The following is a 10,279-nucleotide window of genomic DNA, read 5'->3' on the forward strand; positions in this document are numbered from 1 at the left end:
TCAGACTGCTTTCTTGCTGACCTATCATAAAGTGGCTGTTCTCCTAATAACAACACAACTGTGTGCACTCTTACCCAGATGTCGTGGCTGGGGCTATATAGTCTCCAGCATAAAAGAGCTAGACACACCCTTCAGCTACAAGACATAGCCAGGCCAAATACTCTAGGATAGCGTGAAATACTTCAGACCAGTCATTAACTCCAGAGATAAACACTTTGAAATTTCTGTCATGGGAACAGAACAAATGTGATATGGGTTGACATAGATCATTACTGGTGCCAGGCTGCCTGTTTGTTATGTTTGAGGCTTTTAAAGTTTTGTTATTTTCATATGAGTGTAACTACTATTGTAGGCAGGGGTTTGGGCTCTTTGGGGAATCTGGTGGAAATTGCTCACACACACTCACACACACACACACACACACACACACACACACACACACACACACACACAGAAAGTTTCAAGATGTCCAGGTGACTTGCCATGAGGTAGAAACCTTTTTTATACAATAATGGTATTTTACCTACAAGGAATACAAGCTTCTTATCCCCAGGGAAGTATATGGGAGCCGGTTTGTAGAAGGCTGCCATCTGAGTCCTGTGATACTGCTGTAGTTTACTGAGGTCAGCCACTCTAACATTCTGTCCTTCACCCCATCTCTTTCCAGCATGTGCACACAATCACTCACCACAGAAGGACTTGTACCCTACACCGTGTTCTGTTTGCTTTCTAGACCTCAGCTTGAAGCATTAGTCACATATGCCTCATGTCAAATATCTAGTCTTAGGACAAGATAGCAGCTACTGGAAAGCCCTGTAACAAAACAAGTAACAAGTACTAATGACTAAAACTCGATTGTCTACATTATCCCTGTCGCCACTTCAACGGTCTGCTCACGTCTCACATCAGGGTCTCTGTGCACCTCTAACAGGTGAGGACCTGCTGGAGTCCTCACGTCTCACATCAGGGTCTCTGTGCACCTCTAACAGGTGAGGACTCGCTGGAGTCCTCACGTCTCACATCAGGGTCTCTGTGCACCTCTAACAGGTGAGGACCCGCTGGAATCCTGCCTGGTGGTTTTATCACAAGCTGGAATTATCGAGGAAAAGGAGCCCGAGTTTAGAAAACCTGGGGCCTATGCTGGGACACTTTGTTCAGCCTTGGTGCAGGGAGGAGGGGACTGGACCTGCCTTAGCTGAATCTACCAGGCTGGGCTGACACCCCAGGGGAGTCCTTGCCCTGGAGGAGATGGGAATGGGGGTGGGCTGGGGGGGAAGGCTGGGGGTGGGAGGAGGGGGGACAGGGAAATCCGTGGCTGATATGTAAAATTAAATTAATTATAAAAATAAAAAAAAAGAAAATGCCATAGGCAAGTCTATGGGGCATTTAAGATGAATGATGGAAGCCGGAAGCCCCAGTTCACTGGGAGTGCCACCCTGGACCAGTGGTCCTGAGTTGTATAAAAAAGCAGGCTTCTGGGTGGTGGTGGTGGTGGTGGTGGTGGTGGTGGTGGTGGTGGTGGTGGTGGTGGTGGTGGTGCACACCTTTAATCCCAGCACTCAGAAGGCAGAGGCAGGCAGAGCTCTGTGAGTTCAAGGCCAGCCTGGTCTACAGAGTGAGTTCCAGGACAACTAGGGCTACACAGAGAAACCCTGTCTCAGGAAACAAAACAAGCAGGTTTAACAAAACTCGAGGAGCAGGCCAGTAAGCCCCGCTCTCCACGGCCTCTGCTTCAGCTCCCACCTCCAGGCTCTAGCCTTGAGTTCCTGGCCTGTTTCCCTTCATGATGGACTACAACTGAAAGCAGAAATAAACCCTTTCCTCCCCAGGCTGCCTTTGGTCACGGTGTCTATCACAGCAATAGAGACCTAAGACACTGGGCAGAGTGGTACACGCCTGCAATCCCAGCACTCGGGAGGCTAGACAGAAGGATTGGGAGTTTGACGCCAGCCTGGATTGCATAGTGAGACCATCTCCAAAACTGCATACTTAGTACTTCAGCAGCCCACCCAGGGTCTCATGGAGGTCACATTACCCCACGCTGGAGCCTGAGGCGGCAGCTGGGAAAATACACTCCTTGATTCATTTTTGCCTATTATCACAAGTCCACTGATCACTCACTGTTTATTCCCTCCCCTGTGAGGGCTAAAGGGGACTAAATCTAGCCACATCACAAAACAAGATGTGATGTTCTCCTCATTCCTAAAAGCTAAACCTCACCCTATACACACCTACCCCTCTGACAGGCTCTACCACTGAACTACATCCTGAGCTCCACACATCTACTACTCATTTCATCCCATCAATGACCTTTGTTTGAGATGTGTGTGTGTGTGTGCAGATGCTTTGCCTACACCACACACATGCAGTGCTGGAGACTGGTGTCGGATCCCTAGAACTCGACTTAGTTGTCAGCCACCGTGTGTGTGTGTGTGTGTGTGTGTGTGTGTGTGTGTGTGTGTGCTAGGAATCCTGGTCCTCTAAAAGAGCACTCAGTGTTCTTAACCACTGAGCCAGCTCTCCAGCCCCATTAGTGACTTCCTTATTATTTATTTATGACACAGGGTTTCTCAGTGTAGCCTTGGCTGTCCTTCCCACGACCCTCCCCTGACTTCCCCACTATAAATCCCTCATACCCTTCAATTTTATTTGTTTGTTTGTTTTGCTTTTTGAGACAGGGATTCCTCTGTGTAACAGCTCCGGATGTACTGGAACTTGCTTTGTAGACCAGGCTGGCCTCGAACTCACAGAGATCCTCATCTGATGGATGGATGGATCCAAACAACGTATGGATTTTAGATTGCCTGGGGCTCCGTGAGGTCCTCAGCATTCATGGATTCAGAAGCCACTGAAATCAACGGTGACATGTAATGCCTAACGTGTGTCCATTACCCCCGCTGGGGTTCCATTCTAACTTCTTTCAAGTTGAGTTTTCCAGCTCCTCTCTCCCTGACTCTTTGGTCATTAGAGCCACCTGGTGGCCACAGGGGAAATCACAGGTGGATTACCCCCAACTGTCTCTGGTGCCAGAGTCTGCAGAGTAATTTTGAGTCTTGGCTCAAACAACAACAAAAACCTGTTTGGGTGAAGACCGAGGCACAGGCCAGACCTCCTACTATCTCTTAGTCCCGCTTTGTCTTCAGGACACTATATCACACCCATTGGTTATTCCAGATGAATTCCTTGATATCGGAGTTCATTCATCATTTATTTATTGAGCAGCAGCTATGTGCTCAGTAATGAGAATACAGCAGTGAATGAGATTTCTGCCCTTATGAGCTTACAAATCTAGCAGCCAGCCCGTCATTTCCATCCATTCTCCATTGTTTTCTAGTGATAATAAGAACACTGGAAGCCAGGTGGTGGTGGCGCACGCCTTTAATCCCAGCACTTGGGAGGCAGAGGCAGGTGGATCTCTGTGAGTTCAAGGCCAGCCTGGGCTACCAAGTGAGTCCTAGGAAAGGTGTAAAGCTACACAGAGAAACCCTGTCTCAAAAAACCAAAAAAAAAAAAAAAAAAAAGAAGAAGAACACTGGAAAACGCACAGTGCTAAGAAAACTTAACCCGGGAGAGTGGGATCAAAAAAGAAAAATCGAAGGAATGCTTAGGATAATGGAGGTGGAAAGTAGAAGCGTGCGGTGGGGAGCTGAGTTCCTGGCCAGCCAGGGCTATAGAGTGAGAGCCCACCCCAGGTAAAAGTGTGAGTAGAATAGGATGCTTTGGAAGAGAGACAAGTTTGGGCAAAATGAGCTCATCCCGAAGTGCATGCCCCGAGGATGCCATGGGAGGAGCAGCACGGCTTTGGTTCGCAAACAGTTTAGCGCTTAGGAAAACCAACAAGAACACACATAAGGTCAGTTCAGAGCTGACTGAACACCTGAGGCATGGATGGATCCAAACAACGCATGGATTTTAGATTGCCTGGGGCTCTGCGAGGTCCTCAGCATCCACGGATTCAGAAGCCACCGAAATCAACAGGCTTGCTCCCACCTTTGTCATGCTTCCCATAGTCACCCTCTCAGAAAACAATGCAGCCCACCCCGTGTCTCATGGAGGTCACACTACCCTCCCTGGAACCTGAGGCCAAGGCTGGGAAGAGGCACTCTCCTTGATTTATTTTTGCCTGATGCCACAAGGAAGTCTACTTACCTCATTCTTTTCGGTTTTTGTTTTTGTTTTTCTGTTTGTTTTCAAGACAGAATTTTTCTGTGTAACAGCTCTGGCTGTCCTAGAACTAACTTTGTAGACCAGGCTGGCCTCAAACTCATGGATTTCTGCCTGCCTCTTTCTCCCTAGTGCTGGGATTAAAGCCACCATGCCTGGCTCAATTTATCAGTTATTCTTAATTCCCCTCCCCTGCTAGGGATACAGGGAACTAAATTAGCCAATCACCAGGAGAGCTGTCTACCTCTCTTAGCTCCCATCTTTCAGAGTCACCAGCTTAGAAAGGCAACCCTGTCTTCCTTACCTTCTGTAAATGTCAAAAGGAAGAAGAAAGTGGCCCCCTCCAGGTCCCTCACTACAATGTCTGATCTACAGGCCCTTTCTCCATTCTGGTTTTTCCTGGAGTCAGTAAATATCTATCTTGTTGTCCCCAAATAGTCAGAAATCTTGCTTTAATAGTAATAAAGAAGCAGCTGCTATAGCTAATGCTTGGCTGAAACTCAGCCTTGCCTGCCTCTGTCCCTAGAGAACTCCCTTCAAACAGTGCATGTTGACTGCACAGTAGGTGACATTTCCCCACTGTGCAACAAGCCTAGGACAAGCTCACATTCCAAAAACATGGTTTGATAGCAGCCATCAGAACTGTTAGATGAAGGGGCCGGAGAGATGGCTCAGAGGTTAAGAGCACTGGCTGCTCTTCCAGAGGTCCTGAGTTCAATTCCCAGCAACCACATGGTGACTCACAACCATCTATTAATGGGATCTGATGCCCTTTTCTGGCATGCAGGTGTAGATGCATGTACATGCAGAAAGAGGACCATATACATAAAATAAATCTTTAAAAAGTTATTTTAAAAAGGTGTTAGGTGAAGCTACTGAGAATGTCCCTTCACACTGAACAGAGCCTGACTTTCCAAGCTGGGCGGCTCGGGTTTGCACTGCGGCACTCTCAGGTCACTAACTAATGCACTTTTGTGCTCCTGAACCTTTCTAAACTCCTAAGGAACTGTCTGTGAAATGGCGTTACCGGTATTCCCCTTAAAGGACAGCTGTATTAAAAAGTATAAAACTCTTAGCATAATTTCTATGTGGAATTGGCTGACAGTCATTCACTTTTCCTGGGCTGCCAACTGCTAAACACCTTTAGAAAGGCAACCAACCAACCAACCAACCAACCATGGCTAGTGATAGGGATTCCCAGAGCCTGTCTTTGTGATTCCCACCTTCCTGCAACCTCATCTCTTCCACCCCTTCATCCCTGCGGGTCTTTCTCCTACTATCAAGAGTTCTGCCCGAACTCTATCTCACACTCCAAACTGAAAGACCCTTGGTCTCTTCCTATCAATTCCAGGGATTAATTCTCCTCTAGTGTCCCACTAACATGCTCTGAGCAAATCACAGAGGAGCTAGGGATAAGGGCCTTTACATGTCGGAAAGGCACAAGAACCACAGGCCAGTTTGGGGGGGGGGGGGGGGGGCGGGTGACAGGTGTCTAGGCCCAGCCCCACAGCCCCACAGCTCTTTTCCTCAAAGCACAGAAAGAGGCAAACTCAAACATAACGAGTCCACACGCACATACATCTCCTCTCCTATAGCTCTGTGAGGTCATCATTGAAGTAGAGGAGCACTGAGGGTGTGTGGAGGGTAGCATCCATATTAAGAAAGTCGAACTCTTCCTCCTCATCCCGGATCCCATTTTCTTCCAGGGTAAGATCCATGTTCAGATTCTTCCCATCATATTTCCATGTGTAGCTGGCAGCATGTGCATTATAGGGGAGATAGCGGTGTAGGATTTCCCACATTGATTCCAGAGCTCCCACCTGAAGAACACAGAAGTATTCACCTCTAGAATTCCGTAAGGAACATACACACACACTCCCCAAAGGCCAGGAGAAGGGCCCGTGTGCCTAGATCCTTTAGGATTTGCTCTAAGGAAACTGGGGAGAATACCAGAAGTGAATCAGTGCCCCAAAACGACAGAGCTTGGATCAGAGTGTCTCCATTAGCAGACAGCACGCTTCAGGCACCCCATAGTCCCAGAGGAGTAAAGTTGAAGCTCCAGGACACAATAAAGACACCAGAGTCCTATCACTTCTAACAAACAAATGGCTCAAGAGAGTCAGAGCCAGTGCCTCTCACCTGCAATTGAGTAGACTAAGGGTTCAACTGCTGTCTACAACAAACAGCACAGATGCCTTTCCATGGACCACCATCACTAAGATGCGGGCCTGGACCTACGTAAAGGAGGCTGGTAGCTATAATCCAAACAAACTTCTAGAATTTCCAACCCTGGGAACCCGGATCATTTGCTTTCCTGTTCATGGCAATGTGACAGGAAGAAAACATAGCTCCCAGAAATGATTTCTGGTCCCCACTAGCCTGTCCCCAGGCACCATATCTCACCTGCAGTGTGTGCTCCTGCGACGTAAGAGTGTTAATAATACGGATATTCCGGGTCTTGGCAGACAGCCGCCCCACCTGGTAAGTCGACCCCTTCCACCAGGGCTTCCCGAAATCATTGGCCCAGTCTGAACGAGGCAGAGGAGGTGGGACGTGCACGAAGCGGCCCCGCGGGGTGCGGTATCTCAGGCAACCAGTCATGGGATCTATGTGCTTGCGAATCTTTAAAAGCAGGGGTTTAGAGAGGATGATAGGCGCAATCCCTTTGTCGGGTTCTGGCTATTAGCCCGCCGTCCCTCCTTATCCCCGCTCTCCGGTCGCTTCCACCAAACCCCACATTCCAACAGAACTTACATCTCTGGTCTTTGGATCAAACCAGTGGCTAATGTCCTGGCCTGCAACTTCTAGGATGGGTTTCAGCAGTAGGTCCCCTGAAAAGGAACAGAGGCCGTCAAAGGCCGGCCACCCAAGCGCCAAAACCAGCTCCCCAGCCATCCCCTAACGTGTGCCCCTTACCTTTAAACGCTTGCACAAGGGGCGTCAGATTGTACACATAGCCCAGGTAAGATACCCAAAGGTCTTCGGGCTGGTTGTGTTCCGCTACTTCTGACGGCGTGAAATACCGACGGTGAAAATAGTCGAAGTCTGGCCCCGCCACTAGGCCCCGGCGCGGCATGGCTCCGGCTCTATAAGGTGCACCGGCTCCCTTGGCTACTTTCTCGCTCCTCAGCAGTCTGCCAACTACCGGGTTCAAGAGCGACCTAGAGTGCGTTTGTGGCTAACATGGAAACCATTGTCCTTCTCCGGCCACCGTCCGCTGAAGTTAAGCACTGCGTAAGCAGGGCGGGGCTTGAGCTGCGCGTGTTCACCGGAAGCATGTCCTGGATTCTGGCACCGAGTGTGCTGTTGGAATTGGTTCCTAGAGAAGGTGAAAGCGATCCGGTTGATAACGGAGTCTAGGCTACACGAGTTATTTAGGAGTAACAGAAAAAGACAGTGGGGAGACCAGAATAGAAAAATTTTCAAATTTCAGGCATTTCTAAAGGATGTATAAGGAATTGCAGGTAAAGTTCTCGCGATAGTCTTATAACAGCCTAGTAGCCGTCTATGCGCCTGGGCTGAAATAAAGTCTCGCGAGATCTCTGGAGTGGCGGACCCGAAGACGCGGAGGAGTCGTGATCTCACGAAAGGGAAGAGCTTGGGAGCACTCGCGAGATCTGAATACCCCGACCCAAAACGCTCTTGGGAAGTTTAAGGCCCAAAGCAGGTCCCAGGGCCAATGGCCGGAGCTGGGCCAACCATGCTGCTACGAGAGGAGAACGGCTGTTGCAGTCGGCGTCAGAGCAGCTCCAGCGCCGGGGTTAGCGTGGGCTCGGGTTCCGGAGGAGCAGTCGGGCACGACATCGGGCGGAGAGGGGAAGGGGGTGGAGAGGACAGAAAGGAGAACTGCAGTTCCCAGCAGCCCCCGGGCTTCAGGCGGTGCCGCGCGGGCTGCTGGGAGTTGTGGTTCTACGGGCGTGCAGCCGAGACTGCGCGCGCCTAAACTCGTGTGCTGCCCTAGCAGGACTCGGACGGGGAGCAGGAGGACTCGCCGGCTGCGCGTGCCCGGCAGCAGCTAGAAGCCTTGCTCAACAAGACCATGCGCATTCGCATGACAGATGGAAGGACACTGGTCGGCTGCTTCCTGTGCACCGACCGCGACTGTAATGTCATCCTGGGCTCTGCGCAGGAGTTCCTCAAGCCGTCTGGTCAGTGTCCAGGGAATACACACCTCCTCGGGAATGCGGCGTAAACTTTCCGCGAGGCATTTCCTCTTGGGGCCTTACTGCACCCCTCACTTTCCGGGGCGAGACCGATGCTTGCCTGCCGTTCTGATGCTTTGACCTTTTTTTCCAGATTCGTTTTCTGCGGGGGAACCCCGTGTGCTGGGTCTGGCCATGGTACCGGGACATCACATCGTTTCTATTGAAGTCCAAAGGGAGAGCCTGGCGGGGCCCCCGTATCTCTGACCACAATCGCACTTCTCTCTGAGACTATTAAAACCTATGATCAAAGTGGCCGGTGTCTGTGTGGAGGTCCGATGTCAGGGCAGGGATAGCACACCCCACCCTTGGAGAAGGTTTATCTGAGTTGAGCAGCTTTCTCAGCCTAATGCCCCGGAGTACCAAAGCCTCCCTCACGTTATGAGTTTTAAGGCAACAGGCCCTAGGGTGGGCCCCTCCATCTCCCCTCCCACGCTGCTGCTTCAGATTGTAGCGGGAGGGGTGTCATCCTGCTCCGGAAGACCCATTGTTTCCCACCCCGGCCTGGCAACACTTAGTTCCTTTAAGCTGGGGTCAGAGAACGGGCTCGGGTCCCCAAGGGGAGCTGGGTAGGCAGCCGAAGCAAGGCCCCCTCTGAGCTATTAATGGAGAAGTGACTTGGGGTCAGGGTCAGAACTCTGGGGTCTAACCAGGAAGAACGGGCTGATGCGATAAGGCAAAGGCAGGATGCTGAAGGATGTCGGTCTGCCGGTTTGGAGTCTCAGGGATGTGTTTCCCACTCCTGAGCCCTGGGCAGGGACGACTGTATACATGCCACCCCCGTATTCACAGAGCACATCCATTTCATACAATCTTTATTATTTGTGATGGTTTCTTCTCTAGCCCTGTCCCTCAGTCTCGTAAATATTAGAGCTGCACCAGCAAAGGAAGTCACAAGGTCCAGATCTCCTATTTACGCTAGGAGAGGGAAAGAAAATGTTCAGGGTCCAGCCCAAAGGTTCAGGATTCAAATGAGATTTTCTGGGGCATGGGAATTTTCGCCAGCATTTGGTCCACAGGTGATGCTGTTCCGTCAAAGGGATGCTAGGACCTGACTCAGGCAGTGGTGAGGAGCAGGACAGGGCAGAATAGCCCTGGGCTTGCTTCAAGTCCTTTCGTAACCCGGAGGACAATGGACAGAATTCTTGACTCAACGCACCTCAAACCCAGACCTTTCCTGGTGTGGGAACAGCCCGGGACCCTGGTGAGGCCGGGATTTGCTTCGGCTGTGGGATGCGCCGGCGCCTGTAGAGGGCTCGGCTGTAGGGTACTAGGCAGTCGGCCAGGCGTAGGCGCAGGCAGAGACGGCGGTAGGTGGCCAAGGCAAGCACCAGCAGCGGCACCAGCAGCAGGAATCCAGTGACCAGCAGGGCGGTGAAGCCTGGGTCCCGCAGATGGGCGGTGCAAGGGGGTGCCTGGGAGCGCAGGAACTGTGCAGATAAGAGACATCAGGCTCCAGCTCACTGGACCACGCTGTGCCCCGGAGGGAAACAGCCCAAGTCGGGAGGTTGTGGCTCAAAGACACCCCAACATCTCCACCCCTTGGGCCCCATGCTTACCTGGGAGTGGCAGAGAAAGCCGAAGCCTAACATGGTGACAGCGGGTAGCAAGATAGTCCCCAGGACCAGTGCCAGCAGGAGAAGATTGAAGACGGCCACCAGCAGATTCTGAGCCGTCACGAGCACTGCACAGGCCCAGCAGTCCAGGGGATCCCGGGGTTCTGGGCCGCCAGCGAGAACCGAGCGTGGGGCTCCGGGGACCTCCGCCATGGCCTGGCTGGTTCCCGCCCCGCAAGGCTGCGGCCCTTATAGCCCTCTTTCCTGCCCCTCCCCCGTGCAGCCTCTCCCCACCCCACCCCCAGCTACCTTATCCTGGAATGCAGCTCTAGGATTAGGCATCCTCATCCCAAGGAG

General features: G+C 51.5%; 3 protein-coding genes across 3 annotated transcripts; 1 reads left to right on the forward strand and 2 right to left on the reverse strand.

The window, feature by feature from the left end:
* Positions 1–5,358: 5,358 nt before the first annotated feature.
* Positions 5,359–7,701, reverse strand: LOC118590169 (cytochrome b5 domain-containing protein 1). Its single transcript, XM_036198049.1, has 4 exons — positions 7,081–7,701; positions 6,919–6,995; positions 6,568–6,786; positions 5,359–5,984 (listed from the first exon to the last, which is right to left on the reverse strand). Exons 1-4 carry the CDS (start codon positions 7,238–7,240, stop codon positions 5,754–5,756), a joined length of 687 nt encoding a protein of 228 aa, XP_036053942.1. The 5' UTR covers positions 7,241–7,701; the 3' UTR covers positions 5,359–5,753.
* Positions 7,429–8,621, forward strand: Naa38 (N-alpha-acetyltransferase 38, NatC auxiliary subunit). The gene is made up of 3 exons (XM_036198051.1): positions 7,429–7,924; positions 8,129–8,312; positions 8,461–8,621. Exons 1-3 carry the CDS (start codon positions 7,844–7,846, stop codon positions 8,571–8,573), a joined length of 378 nt encoding a protein of 125 aa, XP_036053944.1. The 5' UTR covers positions 7,429–7,843; the 3' UTR covers positions 8,574–8,621.
* Positions 8,622–9,164: 543 nt separating this feature from the next.
* Positions 9,165–10,179, reverse strand: Tmem88 (transmembrane protein 88). Its single transcript, XM_036198050.1, has 2 exons — positions 9,926–10,179; positions 9,165–9,796 (listed from the first exon to the last, which is right to left on the reverse strand). Exons 1-2 carry the CDS (start codon positions 10,133–10,135, stop codon positions 9,527–9,529), a joined length of 480 nt encoding a protein of 159 aa, XP_036053943.1. The 5' UTR covers positions 10,136–10,179; the 3' UTR covers positions 9,165–9,526.
* Between the last annotated feature and the right edge of the window lie 100 nt (positions 10,180–10,279).

Source organism: Onychomys torridus, chromosome 8 (assembly GCF_903995425.1).
Source record: "Onychomys torridus chromosome 8, mOncTor1.1, whole genome shotgun sequence".
NCBI classification, from domain to species: Eukaryota; Metazoa; Chordata; class Mammalia; order Rodentia; family Cricetidae; genus Onychomys; species Onychomys torridus.